Source organism: Poromitra crassiceps (genome assembly GCF_964638095.1).
Source record: "Poromitra crassiceps genome assembly, chromosome: 6".
Taxonomy (NCBI): Eukaryota; Metazoa; Chordata; class Actinopteri; order Beryciformes; family Melamphaidae; genus Poromitra; species Poromitra crassiceps.
This window is the reverse complement of record NC_139627.1, coordinates 23,983,273-24,003,514: the sequence shown is the minus strand read 5'-3', so window position 1 is coordinate 24,003,514 and position 20,242 is coordinate 23,983,273. Positions and strand designations below refer to the sequence as shown.

Genomic DNA, 20,242 nt, shown 5'->3' with positions numbered 1-20,242 from the left:
CCGTTTCCCTCCCCCCTCTGTCTCGCGCTCTCTCTCTCGGAAAACCTGCTGCAGATGGGACACGCCCACACAGTCCGCGGGAGAAATACACTCTAAAAAATAATGATTTTCTCATGAGTTTTGCCAGACTGTCAAACCTAAATTTATATACTTTGCGACGTTCATCATCGTTCAAATTTGGCTGGTGGCTTATTTTTTTTTTATATATTTTATTTTACTTTTTCAGAACATAAAGAAAACAAAACAAGAACAGGAAAAAAGAAAAGAAAAAACATATATACATACATTCAACATTACAATGCTACAAAATGTCAAAATGTGCTTACAAATCGATAAAAAAAAATATATATATATATATATATATACTGTGCAAAGGATCCCAAAGAAACTCAAATACCGCTTTTAGCCTGATCAAAATAGGTCAGGAACGGGTCCCAAATAACGGAAAATTTCCTTAGAGAATTTGACCTCTGGAATCTGAGTCTCTCCATACGTATAACTGAGATCATGTCTGTCAGCCACAGCTGAAAAGAAGGTGGAGAGGAGGACTTCCATTCCTTCAAAATTAGTTTCTTGGCAACTGTCATTCCCTGTGTCAGAGATTGCTGCACGGCCGTTGGGAGGAGCAAAGAGGACTCCGAGCAGCCGAAGATGGCGAGTTCCGCCTCCAGTTGGAGGGTTATTTTGTAGGCCTTAGAGTACCAGTCAAATATTTTGGCCCAGAATCCTGATAGTGAAGGGCAAAACCAAAAAGCATGGGACAGTGTGCCCTCCGACACCCGACACCTATCACATAGTGGTGAGACCGAAGGATATATCTTGTGTAACCTATGCTTGGAGTAATGAAGACGGTGAGCAACTTTAAATTGGATAAGTTGATGTCTACTATTAATTGAACAGAGCTGGACCACAGACAGACTCCTGTCCCATATGATTTCAGACAGATCCACACCAAGTTCCTCCTGCCACGCCTCTTTGATCCTCTCAGTGGGGGCCTTAATGCAATCGTCGAACAAACACACAAACTTAGAAATAAGATGCCTGGAGTTGGGAGGGCTTAACAAAACCTAAAAAAAAACATGTTCATCTGGGAGAACGTCAAAATTGCGAATCTTGGATCGGACATAATGTCTAACTTGTATATATCTATAAAGATGCGTTTGGGGCAACTCAAATGCTCTCTTCAGAAGATCAAAGGATGCAAATTGGCCATCAATATACAGGTCACTGATGGAGACCAGCCCCTTTTCACTCCAGGCATGGCAAATTCTATCTGACCATGAGGGCAAAAAAGAATGATTAAAACAGATTGGTGTGTGAACAGAAACATCTGGTACATTCAAAACTTTCTTAACCTGATTCAGAATTCTGACAGAGTTTTTCACAACAAAACTCAAACCTTTCAAAGTCCCAGGCTCCTCTAGCTTAGAAAACAACATGGCTGGCAATGAGGACCTGGCGATAGAGCCAGCCTCCATTTGTAGCGGCTGGTGGCTTATTAACTCATTGAGTGCCAGCCACTTTTGGAGAACGGACGCTCCCAGTGCCAGAGTTTCAGAGCGTTTTCAGTGATTTCTCGAGGCCCACAGAATATTGTGTGATATTACTATGTAAACACTGAACACGCACAAAGAACGATGAGACTCTATTCTATCATCTGCAAAAAAAAGTTTATTGATCCCATTTTCCGTTCTTTAGTTATGAGCCGGAGAAGATAGCTTGATTCATCCAAAAAAAGCAATTTTTTTCTAGAAGCTGAGATAATTGGCCTTTTGTGAAATTAATCCTTTCAAGCACATCACTGACTCTGAAGCTAATCTTTTCTAATGTAGTCACACCTCAAAAATAATTTCCTTCAATAAAACAGTTTAGGCCAGGGAATTTTGTTTGGCAGAATAATATTTTTAGCTACAACCAGCAGCGCTGGCCCCTGCGTGCGCTGCTGGTTGCAGCTTCTTGCTGGTTTTGATTTGCTGCTGGTGGGTATCGGATATTCTGGCTTGCGTTTGTCAATCCTGTCCTGCTGCCTGGGTCTGTCTGGGTGTTGTGTGTGTGCTGCTCTGCGTGCCCCCTCCCCCCCCCCCCCGCCCCGCCCCGCCTCGCCTCAACTGCACACTCCTCCTCCTGTCTGTGGTGGCTCTCTGCTGAGTTTGCTGTGCGCACAGTGAAGGGTGCTTGACATCCTGCTTTTTTACAGCGTTCCGCGTGTGTTTGTCACCGGCAACGATGCTTCCAGTTGAGAATAATAACAACTCGACGGTGTGGATGTGCGGATGTACTGTCGCAACCGACACGGAGCGGCTCAATTGTGGGAGCAGATTGGCTGCTGCAGGCACAGCTGCAGTAACGTGCTTCAGCATATCGATGCATACGGATGCGATGCGATTTCCGTTTCCATAACGACTTCTTCTTTGTTTTTTCCTTGCCTTTCTGTTATGTGGAGAGCACTGTCGCCACCTAAGGGTTCTGTAAAATAGGTTAGACACATCCAATAGCTATAATATTTGTACATCAGAGGCAGAAGGCTTTGATCGACGCCCCACCGTCAAAAAACGCAATTGACGAACATGTCCGTCCTTGGCACTCTACGTTACTATTTGAAATGACGAACATGTCCGTCCTTGGCACTCAATGAGTTAACATAGGGTCCTGTGATGTGATGAACTCAAAATGCTAAATAATAAAGAAATATTTCTGGTTTCCAGGGACTTTAAAGGCTTGTTAAAACTCAAACTCTCTAACACAAGGTCAAAACAATACAATGTATGTAGATATATGATTAGAAGCATTATCAGTGAAATCGCACAAACATTAACTACTGTAAAATCTGACAAATGTAACACAAGCTAAAACTTTGGATTACTTGCATATCACACCTGTGGCTTTCGTCAGTCCTATTACAATTCAAATCAGTCTGATTTGATGTTGATTCAGCAAGAACGATATATATAACCATATATATATTTTTTCTCTTTTCTTTTCTTTTCTTCTTATATGATCTAATCATGATGGGAGAGGACTCTGTATAAGCCCTCTGGGCTTGCCTTCTGTCCCAGCACTGATTTCGGTATTGTTTAAAAAAGATTTTTTTTTTTTTTGATGTGCGAAAATAAAATAGAATCAGAAAAGAAGAGACATTATTGTCATGAGAGCCATAACCGGGGGTGTACAGTAAACTTGCACATATACAAGGAGAATTTTCAATGCGCTTTTCCATAGCAACTCAACAAAGCCTGTGGATCATCACTAGACTCCATTTCCACAAAAGTCACAATACTGACCGGCGATCCAATCCACAGCGATGCCTTCGACCCGGCTGATGCCAGTGGTGATGATGTCTTCCCTCCACGTCTGATCGCGCTTGGCCCGGGATATTCTGTTCAGGCCCATGTCCGTCCAGTACACCGTGTCATTCCCTGCACAGAGAGAACGTGGCATGATGGAATGAACCTGCCACAAAAGTATTTATGCCCTCAAACAAAGCAGCTCATGAAACCCTATTTTACTACAGCACGGTCCATTTGACCACATGCGTGGGGGGGAGGGGGGGCATATAAAGTATGATGATGAGGAAAAGCCACACGGCTCATGCACAGTCCCGTGTGTTTGACATGTAGAGCCTCCACAGGAAAGGTAATTGTTGACCAAGTTTTATTGGACAATATATTGCTTCATGCAAAACACGGTGTCTGGTAAAACTGTTATGGACCCTTTCCCATTTTACAGCGCTGTTTCATAAGCACATGAAATACGAGGTAATTCATTGCGGGTCCGGTCTTCATACATACTCGGCATTCGCCTGTCAGTTGTTCCTGTCCACGTTGTTAAGAGGTTAGGCGGCGTTATATGTTTATTTGCACTTTCCTGTTTACGCTGCCTTCACGCTCTGTTAACACATATCTCACATACGACAGAATCCAGCTGGAGGGCTTTCATCCCTTCATGCTCTGGCGGCTTGCCTCCTATAATGACATGCAAATGATATGCGTGAGCTATCAGCTGCTGCTGGCTGGGCTTAGTGGCATATTTGCATGTTCACCTGCACCGAGTAATAAAGGGGGAGGGCAATCGCCAAGCTCGTTCTGTACCCGGGCCATGTCTAATTTGAGCGCGTGCTCGGCTTATTTCCTCCTTTCGCCGAAAGCTGCGGTCACACATCAAGATTGCTGTTGACCTCCGGGGGTCACGCCCCCGATTCCAGGCTGTCGCCGTGCTTCTTGGATAAGAGAGTGGCGTGCGGCCATTACTTTGTGTAATGAAGGGCCCCACCTGCTGGTGTTCTCACACACCCTGTGACTATCTGGAAGAGGAGAAAGTCTGGGCATCCAGCTAGTGCAGCGTTAAGAGTCCCTGCCTGCCAACACGAGGGTCGCAGGTTCGAGCCCGCGTGTTGCCTCCGGCTTGGTTTGGCGTCGATACAGGCACAATTGGCCGTGTCTGCAGGTGGGCAGCCGGATTAAGGGTATGTGCGCTCTGGTCGCTGTACTAGTGCCTTCTCTTGTCGGTCGGGGCACCTGTTCGGAAGGGGAGGGAACAGGCGTGAGTAGCGCGATCCTCCCATGTGCTATGTCCTGCCGGTGCAACTCCTCACTGTCAGGTGAAAATAAGCAGCTGGTGAGTGCACATGTATCAGAGGAAGCATGCTAGTCTACAATTCTCAGGGGGAATTGGCCACGTGCGTGTGCGTGTGTGTGTGTGTGTGTGTCAGTGTCTAGTAGAGTGACTTTACAGTGATGTGATCTGTATATGCGACTGGGGTGTATGAGTGAAGTGTTTGCATGTGTGGAAGTGTTTGTATGTATGTATGTACTGCGCATGCATGCATGCGTGTGTAGTTTGGCACACGGCATCCAATTTCCCACCGTTTGTGTTATCATGCATCAGGGCCAGCCTATAACATATAAAGAACGCAACCAGCCTATACCATATTCATAGCATTCGTCAGTGTAATAAATCTATCATATTTCTCATATATATTATGCAGAGGGAACCAGGGATATAACAAATGACAGCACAAGCTATCGGGGTTTATGCTTTGCAATGCACGTTCCCTTCATTTGATACAATATCTTGGGAATTGCTTTGCATTCCAGTGCTTCAGCGGCTTGAGAGGAAAAGGTTGGTTGTTACTCATGCTGAGGTTCTGCTCTAATGTGAACTTATTACTCTTTCATCTGTGCTGCACTCCACAAGCCCACAGACCATTATTCAAAGGTTACAGCCCAGTATAACAAAGACCTTTCCTCTCTCTGCCTGATACATGTTTGGTTAGGAAAGCTTTGTACTGTAGGAAATCAAAGCAGTGAAGCGGACCATGTTGTGTGATGCCATATTTTAGCTTCCGCGTTAAACAGTCTACTCTGGACTTACTTGGCTTTGCAGTGACAGTAAGGAGCAGCAACAAACACTGACCTCTGCACAGGGACTTTAACAAGAAATCATCAACTGTAAGATGGACTTCCAAGATTGTTTTTAATGGATTTCTTATTTCTGCTTAATTTGATACTACACAATGGGTATAGACAACAAAGATATCCGTATATCTCAGTGGTCCCATACGGGCAAATCCTCCCTCCACATGAATCCACCACAGAGAAGCGGCTCTGGAGCTGGTAGGGCAGGGATACTCAACTTGCTTTGCCCGGGGGCCACTTTCGTGAAATGATAGAAGGCCAGGGGCCAGTTGATAAACAAACAATATACATTTTTCTGTAGCGGATTGTAGGTTTTTGGGGTGTCAGCCGGAGTTTAGTCTGACAATGTTGTGCACACCGGATAGTTAGTTAGGTTAAGTTAGTTAGGTTAAGTACATACATAAGTGCCTGGGTAGCAAGCAGACGGCGGTATTTGACAATTTTAGCAGGTAAATCATAGATTATTGAAAGATATTCCATATTCCAGACTGAAATGCTATAACAGAAGTGGAGTATTGGCCAGAATGACATGAACATTTGGACACTTATTCAGTGGGTATCTTGCATGTTGCGTTCAGGTGCACAGTAAAAAAAAAAAATTGAAATTGAAATTGAAATTGAAATTGAAATTCCATCGCAAGTTGAGTATCACTGTGGTAGGGATTCAGCGTCTTGCTCAAGGACACTTCAGCGGGGCAGGTGCTTGAATCCAGGTCATCCGGTTGAAGGACAATTTCTTGAGTCTCTCGGCGACTCGGCTGCCCACAAACGATTGCTTTTGCCTGACGGGTTTGTGATTTTTGAATGCATCAAAGTTCTCAAGTAGATGGTATGTGTCTAAGCCTATTGAACATCTGCACACTGGAGGTATAGGGATGCTACTCACACTGTGCTGCAGCTGAGCACTGCCATAGTAATCAATGAAAGCTGCTACACCAGCCAAGGAAGCCGCATGTCTCCACTGGAATTATTATTAGAATTGTTGCGCAATTGGTTGATTCCTAAACACCTATGTACTGTACATGCTATTGTGAAGCACTAGTACACGCAATGGTCTAGAAAAAAAAATATATAAATGCTTTTGTGAATTGTATAACCCACCAAAGAAAATAGACTATTAATTGAAACACTGCCAAGATGCAAAACCCTGAATCACATTGTATTTGGTCGTGGTAAATGTGGTGAGAAGTTTAATTGGGGGCACGGTGGCTCAGTGGTAGAGCTGTCGCCTCACAGTTAGAAGGTCCTGAGTTCGATTCTCGCCTGGGACACTGTGGGCGCTGTGGTTGTGTGTTCCCCCCCATATCTTCAGTGCCTACTGCCCAGGTGGGGTATCTCGTCGTAAGGGCCTTTCTCTCTGTGTGGAGTTTGCATGTTCTCCCCGTGCTCCCCCAGGGGGTTCCTCCGTATATAACCCCCCCACTAAAAACATGCAGAAGATCAGATCGTCATCGTCATCCGACCAGTGACGACAACACCCGAAGTTGGTCCCCGGGCGCTGTACGAGAAAGCGACCACTTCTCCTGGCCTGCCCCCCGGAGGAAAGGACATGCCTGGATGGGTTAAATGCAGAGGACACTTTTCACCGGCCACCGTCAGCATGAGTGTGTTGTGACCGCATGCATGTATTGTGGTGTTCGTGTGACAATAAAAGACGGGGCTTGTCCCGTTACGAGAGTTTTAGAGTTTTTAATTTACCCTTAAATAAGTCCAATATACTAGCGTTAAAGTTGTAACAATGATTTATTTACAGAAAACAAAAGCCTACTGGATCCAGGTTCATTCAGCTAGTACTCCTCTCTACCGAGCTTGCCAAAAGCTGAGCTGAGCTAAGACAGAGGAAAGCTTTTATCACCTCTGACCTAGAGGTCATCCCAGGACACTGTGCCTGCAGTGCACAGTGCCCCCTAACTCTTGGAGGTGTAATAACATGCTACTATTTATCTCTCTACATGACTCTGTGTTTTTTTTTTTATCTCTGAACCTTTGAAAAGCAAAGTTGCCATGGGCACGCACACGCACATGCACACACACACACACACACACACACACACACACACACACACACACACACACACACACACACACACACACACATGCACACACACAAGGATGCCATCTGGGAAACAACTGAATGTGCAGTCGAAGATGTTATTCATACACCACAATTCAGTCCATAGACCTACTTTTTGGCAGTTAAACCACCTAAAGTATGGCTGGTATTTCCACTTAAAATGGACAATAATTAAACAACGTACCATATTTCTATTTTAAAATGTCAGGAACAGCATATATATTTATAAATTATATCTACATAAAAATGACAACAGCTCAACAAGGTTGTTGGTGTAGCGGCTAAACCCGCTACGTGCCGCTAGACAAATGTGATGTGCTTGACATGCCTTAACTCTGACTTCAATAGTTTATATCTAATGAGTGATTTAACTCATGATGAGGTAATGCCTCTGTGTGCTGTGCAGGACTGTACCTGCATGGAAGTCGACTCCCACGGCGAACAGTGTGCCTGTGATGGGCATGAGGGCCTCCACATTGTCATTCGGGTCCAGAGAGATTCCCCTGATCCCCTCGTGGATGGAATACATCAGAAACGAGTCGACACCTACAGAACAACAGTGACCTGTTACATCACACACTTGAAGGTAGTATATGTGACTAGTAAAAGGGGTAACAAGTAAAGTAGGCCACCATATCGCACAAATCAATCAGAATCAGAATAACTGTATTGATCCCTGAGGAGAAATTGAGTCATGCTACAGTTGCTCACATATATATATATATATATATATATATATATATATATATATATATATATATATATATACTGTATATATATATATAGTATATATACTGTATATATATATAACATGATGGGACGCTTACCCTCACAGGACATGATGAGATCCTTACCCTCACAGGACATGATGAGATCCTTACCCTCACAGAACATGATGAGATCCTTACCCTCACACGACATGATGAGATCCTTACCCTCACAGGACATGATGAGATCCTTACCCTCACACGACATGATGAGATCCTTACCCTCACAGGACATGATGAGATCCTTACCCTCACAGAACACGATGAGATCCTTACCCTCACAGGACATGATGAGATCCTTACCCTCACAGGACATGATGAGATCCTTACCCTCACAGGACATGATGAGATCCTTACCCTCACAGGACATGATGAGATCCTTACCCTCACACGACATGATGAGATCCTTACCCTCACAGGACATGATGGGATGCTTACCCTCACAGAACATGATGAGATGCTTACCCTCACAGGACATGATGAGATCCTTACCCTCACAGGACATGATGAGATCCTTACCCTCACACGACATGATGAGATGCTTACCCTCACAGGACATGATGGGATGCTTACCCTCACACGACATGATGAGATCCTTACCCTCACACGACATGATGAGATCCTTACCCTCACAGAACATGATGAGATGCTTACCCTCACAGGACATGATGAGATCCTTACCCTCACAGAACATGATGAGATCCTTACCCTCACACGACATGATGAGATCCTTACCCTCACAGGACATGATGAGATCCTTACCCTCACAGGACATGATGAGATCCTTACCCTCACAGAACATGATGAGATCCTTACCCTCACAGGACATGATGGGACGCTTACCCTCACAGAACATGATGAGATGCTTACCCTCACACGACATGATGAGATCCTTACCCTCACAGAACATGATGAGATCCTTACCCTCACACGACATGATGAGATCCTTACCCTCACAGGACATGATGAGATCCTTACCCTCACAGGACATGATGAGATCCTTACCCTCACAGGACATGATGAGATCCTTACCCTCACAGAACACGATGAGATCCTTACCCTCACAGGACATGATGAGATCCTTACCCTCACAGGACATGATGAGATCCTTACCCTCACAGGACATGATGAGATCCTTACCCTCACAGAACACGATGAGATCCTTACCCTCACAGAACACGATGAGATCCTTACCCTCACAGGACATGATGAGATCCTTACCCTCACACGACATGATGAGATCCTTACCCTCACAGAACATGATGAGATCCTTACCCTCACAGAACATGATGAGATCCTTACCCTCACAGGACATGCGGTCACTGCGCAGGTTGTAGCCCACGGTGCAGGAGCAGCTTCGACTGTTCTCCGAAGTGGGGAAGCAGAGCTGTGAGCATCCTCCGTTGTTTACCTGGCATGGGTTCCTGCCTGGAGGGCAAAAAGGCCAGAAATAAGGTGTATCAGGGTATCTATACATTTTTTTTTTTTTTTTTTTTTTTTTTTTTTAAGTGAGGGGTTCCTATCTGGACGAAACCCCAGGGGAGCACTGGGAGAACATGCAAACTTGACACAGAAAGGCCCTTTTTGATGACCCCACCTGGGCCGTAGGCACTGAGGACATGGGGACACACCCTCAGCGCCCACAGCCTCCCAAGCAGGAATCAAACCCAGGACCTGTTTGCTGCCTATGTTCTTGACTGGATGTGATTGTGGTGGGTAGCTATTTGATATAATGCATGCTGTGGGTAATAACAGCATCACTCTATCTGAACATTATTCTTCACATCAACAAAAACCGAGCACTCAAAGTTGCTCTACAACAACATAAAAGTTAGAATTGTGTGTATTGGATTTGGATCTGAACCACAACATTTTCCATACTTTTCTGGATCCCCCCCCCCCCAAAAAAAATATTCAAGACCTAGAAATAATCAAAGTATTTTTAATACTTTTCCAGACTTTCCAGGACTGCGTAGGAACCCTGATATGTGTATGTGGGTGTTGTGTGCATGTACAGTACATGTCAGTGTGTTTGTGCCGGCTTACCTTTCTGCCCCTCCCTATCGTACACCTTCATATGAACCAACCCGCTGGTCTTGTTCCTCAGGATCACCAGGTTACGTCCGTCCCTCTTGGTTACCGTCCCCAGCTGTGCTGATTCTTCATCGGCCCACCAGAGCTTGCCACCTATAAACCAGTCATAATCTCAAAAAATTAGTTTTCACTTATTCACTAAGACATTTATTCAAATCAGTGGTGTGGTACAAACAAGCCCTCGTTGAGAGCACTAAACAAGCAAATAGCCCCTTCACCAATTGCAAGTGTAAACGGCACTATAAGACTAATCCACCATGACTGGCACTCTTGCGCCATAAAGTACCTTCATAATTACAGTGTTTGCTGATGTGATTGTAGATTGTGGGATGGAAGAAACCCCTTTCCCTTACTAAACCTGTCTGACTTGATGGCCATGAGGCCTGTGTGTTTCAGCCATTCTGAACAAGTGGATCATTGTGGCGCGTCTTCACACCACCTTTCGCAGGGTCCAAGATGCACTACGGTGATTTGGAGTACCGGTAGTTGGTGTTGCCAAGTGTTAGTGAATTGGATGCAATATCAATTAGCATGGCCTCATCTAAAATAACTATGATGTGGGCAAAACAATGAGATAACATATAATTTCCATACGCACACCACCAGCCCCTGGCATAGGCAGTATAGGCAAATGTTAGGGGCGCCATCCATACATAGGGGCGCCCCAAATGAGGGAAGAAAAAAAATCAATATGCTACATAATATAATACACATATACGAATATAGTATATAATAATACTATGCATTGAAAGCACATGTGCTATTTAGACACACAAAACAATGTGTTTTTAAGTTTCAAAAGATTGTGCCCTCCCATATGCCTCACAGTGGCTTGGTCCACTGCCCAGCTTTGTTTTGGTTCTGCACTCCACAAAATTGAAATTGCAGCACGCAAGTCTCTCTGGATGTTACAGGTGTTTAAATCAAGTGTCTCTGGATGTTACAGGTGTTTAAATCAAGTGTCTCTGGATGTTACAGGTGTTTAAATCCCACACGTTTGGCAGTGGGTTAAAAACAAACCTTGGCAGGTGACGACCCCAACAAAAAGCCTTCTAGAGCTGAACTGGAAAAGACTATAAAGAGATGCAGCAGGAAAGACAGCAGGAAAACAGGTACTGTGTGTCTGATGACTGCTTGCATTAGCAATGTAGGCTATCAATCAATGTTGGTGGTGGTGGTGTGGTGTGGTGTGGTGTGGTGTGTGTGTGTGTGTGTGTGTGTGTGTGTGTGTGTGTGTGTGTGTGTGTGTGTGTGTGTGTGTGTGTGTGTGTGTGTTCATCGGCATCAGTTTATTTTCATGACTTTTTGCTGGCCTGTGATTTGACATGTTTACTGTGTTGTTTTTCTTGGTTGTTCTGTAGTTGAGTATTTAGGAATTGGCAATGTGATAATGGCTAACGGGACATTGCGTGTTGTGCAGTTAGCAATGACACAGTGCATAACAGTGGATAAAAAATAAAGGCTTGCTCGCACACTGCAGGGCTCCAAGTTATTTTATTGCAGCAGCGGTGGTAACGTTTCCAGCAACAGACTGGCCTTCATCAGACCCTTCTGATGAAGGCCAGTCTGTTACTCAAAACGTTACCACCGCTGCTGCAATAAATGGATTAACTTGGAGCCCTGCAGTGTGCAAGCTTTTCTTTTTTTTGTATCCAGTTTTGTCTACTTTTAGCTCTGCACCTGCCCGATTCCGGTTTGGATGTGCTCTTGACAGTGCGTAATAACCTCACGTCATCTACTGCCAGACTAAGTGCGTAATGGTGATGGGACAGTTTATGGCAATTGGCATTGGCGACTGAATTTTCAGGCCTGTTGAGAACTTTCATCATTTTACGGGTAAGGCCATTGCTGCGGCTCTATTGACATTGTGAAGAGCAATCTTTTTTCTGAAATGTGTGTTAAAGCAGCTACGAGCAAGATTTTCGATTGTTATTAAACAGTCTAAATTTAATATCGATGCCTCACATCTTACCTCTAATAGTAGACGAGACCAATGCTGAGTAGTCTCACTTCAATGCCGAGTGAATCGGCCAGTGTTGTCTTGATGATTAGTCTATCTGTGGCCGGGGCAGATCAGGAAGTGAAATGAAATGGTTTGCGGCAGCCACTTCGGCCATAACCCCAAAATAACAAAATTACTTCAAAAAAAACTGTTAGAATATAACGAGAGATGTTCATGAGAGTAGCAAGCCCCTGGATGTAGCGAGCATGGCGTTCTCCTTGTTTATGGTATGTTGCTAGGCAGAGCGAAACGGTTGAAGCTGCCGTAAACCGTTTTGTTTCACTTCCTGGTCTATCCGGCCCGCCGGAAGACAGACACAGACTCTATAATCATCAAGAGAGCAATCTCCGATTCACATGGCTTTGGTCTCAGCTACTATTATAGGTAAGATGTGATGCATCAATATTACATTTAGAATGTTTAATAACAATCTAAAATCTTGCTTGTAGCTGCTTTAAAATGAGCCATTTAGACATCCTTTACACAGGGCAGGCTACATTCAACTGAGACCACTGACGCTTTTAAAGCAACTGACAGTAGCAGGCTGCTAAGGCAGGGAACAGCTGCTAAGCTGGACTTAGGGATCTCAGGCTGTCACGGCCTATCGGGAGGGGGCAACGGCGGACATGGTGAAATTCCCACCCTTATTCCCACCGGTTTGCGTCCGCGCTTGCGTCGAGGCAGCATCGACACAGCATGTGTGTGTGTGTGTGTGTGTGTGTGTGTGTGTGTGTGTGTGTGTGTGTGTGTGTGTGTGTGGTCGGGTCAGGCTCAGGCTGAGAAAAAAAAAAAAAAATTGTTTTTATGTGTTCACAGTAGGGCAGATTGATACTCTATTCTCTCTCACTCTCTTCCATGCTTACACACACATGCACACATACATACATGCATGCACACACACACACACACACACACACACACACACACACACAGCTTAGAGTTCTCAGTTTCAGCGTGAGCCCGACGGAACCCAGCCCAGCCCGAGGGGCTCGTGTCAATTTATGCTAATTGGTCGGGTCGGCCGGGCTTTGGCTTCAAGTTACTAGGGTCGGGTCGGCTCAGATTTGAATTTTCAGGCCTGTTGAGAACTCGTGTGTGTGTATGTGTATGTGTGTGTGTGTGTGTGTGTGTGTGTGTGTGCGTGCGTGTGCATCTTTGAGAGAGAGAGAGAGAGAGAGAGGGAGAGCTGATTGATGCTGTGGCATTATTGTGTGGCAATACGCCTATTTCACATCCCACCCAAATCATCCATTTTGTATGTAAAATCCACACGGATTAAATATGCTGTTGGCTCCTTTCCTTGTATTCATCCCAGAACAGCAGGCTTTTCTTTCTCTTTGTTTTACTTCCTGCCTTTTAGACACAAAATGGCTGATTTGGGTGGGATGTGAAATCTGCTAATAACAATGTGAATCTTATGATTAGTTTTACCCCCCACACCCAATTGAATTGGCAGCCCTACATGTACGTTGAAAAATGTGTGGATGGGGGGGCGACATTTATAGTTTTGCCTAGGCCTTGTTACGGGCCGGCACTGCATACGCATGACCATGAGCTGTACAGAGGCTTGTTTCCCCACAGCACTATTAGGCAGCTTCCCACTCATTATGCATGGTTAGTGAAGAGCACGGTATAGTGATTTGGTCATTGTGGAAGTATAGCGTGCACTCTTACCTACACACAACTTTAGTGCATCTGCCAGAGCCTCCCCTTATTTGAATAGTGACTTTGCTATACTGCACTTTCTGTAGAAAAAAACTGCTGTATCATGAGACAATCTTAAATAACGAGTTTGAAGGCAAAAGGCTGCAGCAGTTGGACGTACGCATTATGTTATCAAGCCACAAATAAAGTGCAAAAGAGAGCAGCTGAGTACATGTGCTGTAGCTTTGGTGTGTCATGCTGACACGTCAGTGTGCACTCACTGACAGAGTGGTGAGTCTGCCTGGCACTGTGTGACAGGGTAGAGTGCCTGCATGATCATCTTAAGTGATGAGTGTATCTTTGAAGAGAGGCACAGGCACATAAGGCTGCAGACATAAAGCCCACGCAGTGGCCACCACCGCCACAGTCTCCTCTCCACAGATGTGACTAGGGCTGGTTTAAAAAAAAACGATTCTCCGATTTTTAAACGATTTTTATTTTAATCCTTTGATATCGGTTCATATGTCCAGAGATCGATTTTTATTATTATTATTTTTTTTTTTTTTTTTATATATTATTATTATTTTTTAATAAACAGGCTAAAATATGCTGTGTGTGGTAGTTGAAACATAGTTTCAAGTTGACACTTGACGTTTATTTATGTTTGTAGTTGAAACAAAAACATAAATACTGTAGGCTACATAAATGGAAATGTTTGATCATTAATATCTACTTTTGGAAATTATATAGGCTGAAATCAAATCATTCTGCATAATTGTGAAAGTGTCTTTATTGACAGATGAAAAGGCTGTTATTTACCCTTTGTCACCACCTGGTGAGTAAATATATGTGTAACTAAAACCATTAAAATTGACAACTGGTCCGCAACTTTTTTCCCCATGTATCTACTTGAAGCAAAAAAGGTTGGGAACCCCTGCGTTACATAACTGGACCGTCATGTAACTCAGGTTACAGCTCAAAAAACACGTTTTGGTATCACTAACCAAATCGATATTGAAATTAATCGAATCGGAATCGAATCGAATCGGGATTAATCGATTCGCAACCTTGTGAATCGGAATCGAATCGATTCTTGAAATTTGAACCAATACCCACCTCTAGATGTGACGGAAGCTTTCCATTGTAAAACCACCAGAATAGAGTGTGTGAGTGCTGCTGAAGTGGACATGCTCTTGGTCCTTTGAGAATGGGCCAAAAATCCAACAAAACGGGGGGGCGACAGGACGACCCATTATGCTGAAGAGGGAGCCCCTAAAACAAGCCGCATAATGGCACATTTATCTTTATCCGATTCTTGACTCCTGGCTTCAATTATTATTTTGATGTCACAACTGGTTTTCTCTTGTCACCGGTGTCATTTTGGCTTGAGATGCTTTCTGATTATGCGGATGAAGAATGTATTCATATAAATTCCATTCTACAACACACATACCTAATGAAAAAAACTTGTAGCAAAGGTTAATGTTTCTCAGCAAGTCAAACCACGTTCGTTTTTCAGAGGCACAGCAAATCTATACAGAGAAACTGCTCTATGATACAATGCCAATCACAGATGTATGTACTGTTAATTAAATCACATTGATTGATTTGATGCCATGTCCTGAACAGGTAATTGCATATTTTATGCCTTGTGTTATTTCAACCATGCTGAGCTGCATCTGTCATTTTATTTGTAATTGACATCTGGATCCACACACACAAGCTGTGATGCATGTGTTTCTAGCTTCATGCATTAGCAAACCTTTGTTTGTTGTCACCAGCGGAAAGCAGTATTTTGTAAAGCTATATGCTGCCTTTAGATCAGTGGGCAAGCCCACCCCCTTCCCTCTGATGATGCGGAAGTGAATTGAAAAGCTGTAGTTCCTCGAATGGTCACTAGGCGTCGGGGGCAGTAGGCATTCCCCCCATGTTAAAATACCCGACTTTGTAACAGGATTAAAGATCTTTCCAGTGAGGGGCAAAACACGGTTTTGGTCTATATAGCTAATTTCACCTTTTCATAACAACTGTAGGGGATGTACATTTTTTATATAACTCGCCCGCTTGGAGTAAAATAGATGATAGAAAAGGGGGTGATTGACAGATAGCCTGTCCAGTGATCGCGCAGCTTGCCGATCATGGACCAATAGCAGGCGGAGCTGCGGCTCTGGGAAACTCCCATCTCACGTGAGGTGCGGAAGGAGTCAACCCATTCCCTCCCACTCTGCTGACGAAAAATCAAGATGGTGACGGTCAACGTTTCAACTCCAAACGGGAGACCACGATCAATGGGATAGCTCTGTCCATATTATTTAGGTCAGTGCTTTAGATACTAGACACTAGCTAGCAGATAATACTAAATGTAATAGTGCGGAACTTTTGTCTTCCCCTTCTGGCAGTGAGAGTACGGTATGTGCTTAAACGATAATTTCGGTATTTTTCAACAGACCCTATTTTCCTAACTTTTTGTGTCTAAGTAAGTACAGTAACTAATCTGAACAACATTTTTTAAACATTGGTGCAGTATTGAGCGAGATCACATCAGCTGCAATGGCTACAATGTACTGTAATCACACAGGGCAACGCGCACCGTCAATGTACATCCACTAAAAGTGCTCGTTTTTGCAACTAGCAGGCTCAGATTGTTTCTTATCAGTGTCTGACTACATGGAAATGAGAGAAATTGAATGTTTTAGTTTACCTTCCGCTTGAGCTGGTCTGTTAGTAGCTGTGTGTAACAAAGTCTCAAATGGGACATGTATTGAGGAGAAGAGGAGAAAAGTCGCCAGTCAATGTCACCACAGTCACCAGATTCAAACCTCCAGTATACTGTAAAGGACAGTTTTATCTGGCGGTGATAGGCCTAATCAGCATTGAATTGTGTGAATGTGTTTGGCAAGGCCTTGAATGTAACTGACATTCATGTATAGTTAAAAGTTCCACACTAGAGCTCTAAATACTCATTTAGCAACATATCTTTATATTTACAACACAACACAATACAACACAGGTGAGACGTCCTTTTCTTTTCTTTTTTCAAAAGCAAAGAAACAACTCCTGCTTACGTTAACAGCTCCGGGCTCAAAGTCATCCTTCAAGGGGGAGTAAAACTCATTTTCAGAAATCAGACAAATTCCCAGGAGTGAGAATGACAGCCGACATGCAGTTTACAAAACATCTGACCCCGGAGGGCATGCTAGCCTAGATTAGCTTTGCACCCTGTGTTAATGTGATGCCACGGGGACCTGCTGGCTAGCTGTGATTGCTCGCTTGTGGCTCATCATATTCAATTTCCACCTCAACCACTTGTCTGATTCCAGGCAAGGCGAGGCTGATGGATCACCCACACCTTCTAAACAGAAGCCCTCACCTCTCCCTCGGGCCAATCCTATTACTACAGCGCCCCAGGAGCTGAGTGGATCGACCTTGTGTCACAAACCTTGCCTTCATTATTCCCATTTCACAACTAGCAATCACTAAGACACACACACACACACACATGGAGAAGAAAAAGCCAACAAGGAAATACAAACACGCCATTACTTGCCTTTTCACCGGCTGCGGCATCCTCATCAGACAAAATGACAGTTCCATCGATTACAACAATTTTGCTTTCTGCAGCTGCCAGTTAGGGTTTGATTTAGTCAGTCCGTCTTGGATGTGCCGTCACAAACCTTTTACAGAAAAAGGTCATGCAATTCTGCCGTGATCCATTCAGGAAAGAAATGGTTGTCTGATTCCTCTCCATGTGAGGGAGAGTCTGTGTGACATTATGCTCAACTTGGGATAACTCTCCATCGGAGTAACCTTTGCAAAGGCCTCATCAATGGTCTGTGCTTGCCTGCCTCACAGATCCAGCTCAGAGCCCTGTTAGAACTCAAAGCTCTCTCTGTTGACACAGGATGACACTTTGAAACACACCTAAACCATTTCAAACACAAGCAGCCCATCCATCAAGCTATCACGGACCAAAAGGCTTGGTAGGAAGGAACCACTGTTTAATTAACGCTCAATAACTTTAATTGGCTCAATCACTACAGTGCATGACCCACAAGCTCATAAATGTAAAAACAGTTCAGCTAACGAGCCCTAACAAGCTATTTCCCTCCCAAAGCAAATCCACATATATAATCACATGCATATGGAGACAACAATTGGGTGTATATTGTCCTTATTTCAGTAAGCATGTGATGTCACCATATTACTGTTTGATGGGCTTCTCGAGCAGAAACAAAGAAGAGAGCAAATGCAATCATCGGTCATACCTGTCACCATGGAGACCAAACAAAACAGGCATGGAACGGGCAGCTCTCTGTAGTGAGCAAAATCAATAGTCCGTTCACTTGCCAAAAGCAAGGCTTTGGAAATGACATATTCTGGCTGCTTTCAGCTTCCCTCTGCAGCATGTGCAGCCAAGCTCAATGGCCTATAGCAAAGGAGGGAAGCTTTTTGCACAAATCATTCAGGTGTGAGAATCTGAAGGTCTGGATGGACGTGGGATAAAGTCCACATGAAACGCCATGAAAGAGCAACATAGTATGAAAAATGCTGAACTCAGGTAAAAAAAACAACACTTTTGCTCAGCTATATGGCATTGATGCTGTAGAAATATTTGGCCATAATTTGCTTGATACATTGATGCAAATAAATAAATAAATGAATACATACAATAGCCCTTATGAATACAATAACAATTAAAAGGAAATTTTACATATATTATAATATGTCTTACACTTTTCACACCTGCATGAACGTCAGCGCAAATGTACAAATCTGCCAGATGACTATCTCCTTTCTGTAATTGATAAACACGCTGCAAATAAATGGCAAAACCGCTGTGAAATTTCTCTATTTAGCGGAGTATATACAGCACAGTGCTGTTCGTTCTACCATTCAATGCAATTTCCCCAACACAACAAAACGTCATTAATTGTGATTGATGGCGGCTCGCAGACATCATTTCACTGTTTTGCTGTACCTGCTACTGTGTGGAAACCCAACCATTACTCTATGTCAGCTCACGTTCTATCTCCCATTTGTGAAATGCTATAATGAAGTCTCCATCCTCTGTGTAAGAAAAAAACACTCTCTCCCACAATCATATATTTTACTGTAAGAAATGTCAATAAGGAAATGAATCATACCTTCTTAAAGTTGCAAAGTGTTAAAACAATGAGATTTAATTCTGCCACTGCTTCATTACTAACAGCCTAATTAGTGTTCTCTGACAGACAGCAGAAAGAGGAAGGCCTGCCATGACTAATAACATACTTCAAGAAGACAAAGTATCACTCTGACAATGCTCTTGATTTTGCCACAAAATTAAAAATTAAAATAAATAAATAATAATAATAATAGTTATGCTCTGGTCCAAACACACGCATGCACGGATGGATACACACACACACACAAAAACAACCCTCTGTTCAGCACGTTTGCTCTCTACTCATTACCAGTCTTGCCAAGCGAGATGTATTCGCACAGCTCAACAAGAAGCTTCCCAATTGTCCAGATTGCAGCAGTGTGGAAGTGAGACCATTTACAATTCTAATCTGTTGTAGAAAAAAAAATATATATATATATATATATTTATATATATTCAGAGTGTAATGTAATTAAAAACACAGATGTCATGTGCTGAATTGGACGTCTTAAGAGACATGGCGCTCCAACGTCTCCTGAGCCATCTGGTCTGAAATCAATCATATTAAGACTTCCTGTCTTTTGATGTTGCTGTATATTATTTTGTCATCCTCTCAGTCCAAAAGAACACTTCCCTCTCCTTTTTAAGCCCCACCATGAGTTGCCAGCGGAGAGAAAGAATGGGCTAGCGAAACAGATTTTTCTCCTACTTGGACTGTCTACTGAAAAATATCGTCTTCTTAAGTCAACTCCCTGTAAAACTTTGTTTTCCTTGTACTTCGGCCTCGCCTCAACTTATTTTGCCTCGACAGACTATGTTTTGTGAAGCAGTTCAGTCGTGTTTGGGTCTGCAGTCTGGCTGGTGTGAGGACAACATGCCGCCTTCAGAAACGCAAACCTTTTTGGTTTGTTTGTTTTTGGCCTTCTTATTAAGGAGAGGAGAACATTTTGTTGGCTTAGGAGATAGCTTTCAGGAGATTTCTAAATGAAGCCTGGAGGTGATGGATGGTGCCACATATTTGATTCAGCGGCGATACCAAGGAACATCCCATAATGAACATCCCCCTCCCTTTTCATTACCCAGAGGAGTAGAAAAAATCAATCA

General features: G+C 43.6%; 1 protein-coding gene across 1 annotated transcript in view; it reads right to left on the bottom strand.

The window, feature by feature from the left end:
- lrp1bb (low density lipoprotein receptor-related protein 1Bb) overlaps positions 1-20,242 on the bottom strand; it is a gene marked incomplete at its 5' end in the record, with an annotated part of 421,412 nt that overhangs the window by 128,445 nt on the left and 272,725 nt on the right. Inside the window, 4 exons of the mRNA XM_083638437.1 lie at positions 3,282-3,416; positions 7,903-8,034; positions 9,558-9,683; positions 10,302-10,442. Coding sequence (XP_083494563.1) covers positions 3,282-3,416; positions 7,903-8,034; positions 9,558-9,683; positions 10,302-10,442 — 534 coding nt within the window. The remainder of the gene's footprint in view (positions 1-3,281; positions 3,417-7,902; positions 8,035-9,557; positions 9,684-10,301; positions 10,443-20,242) is intronic.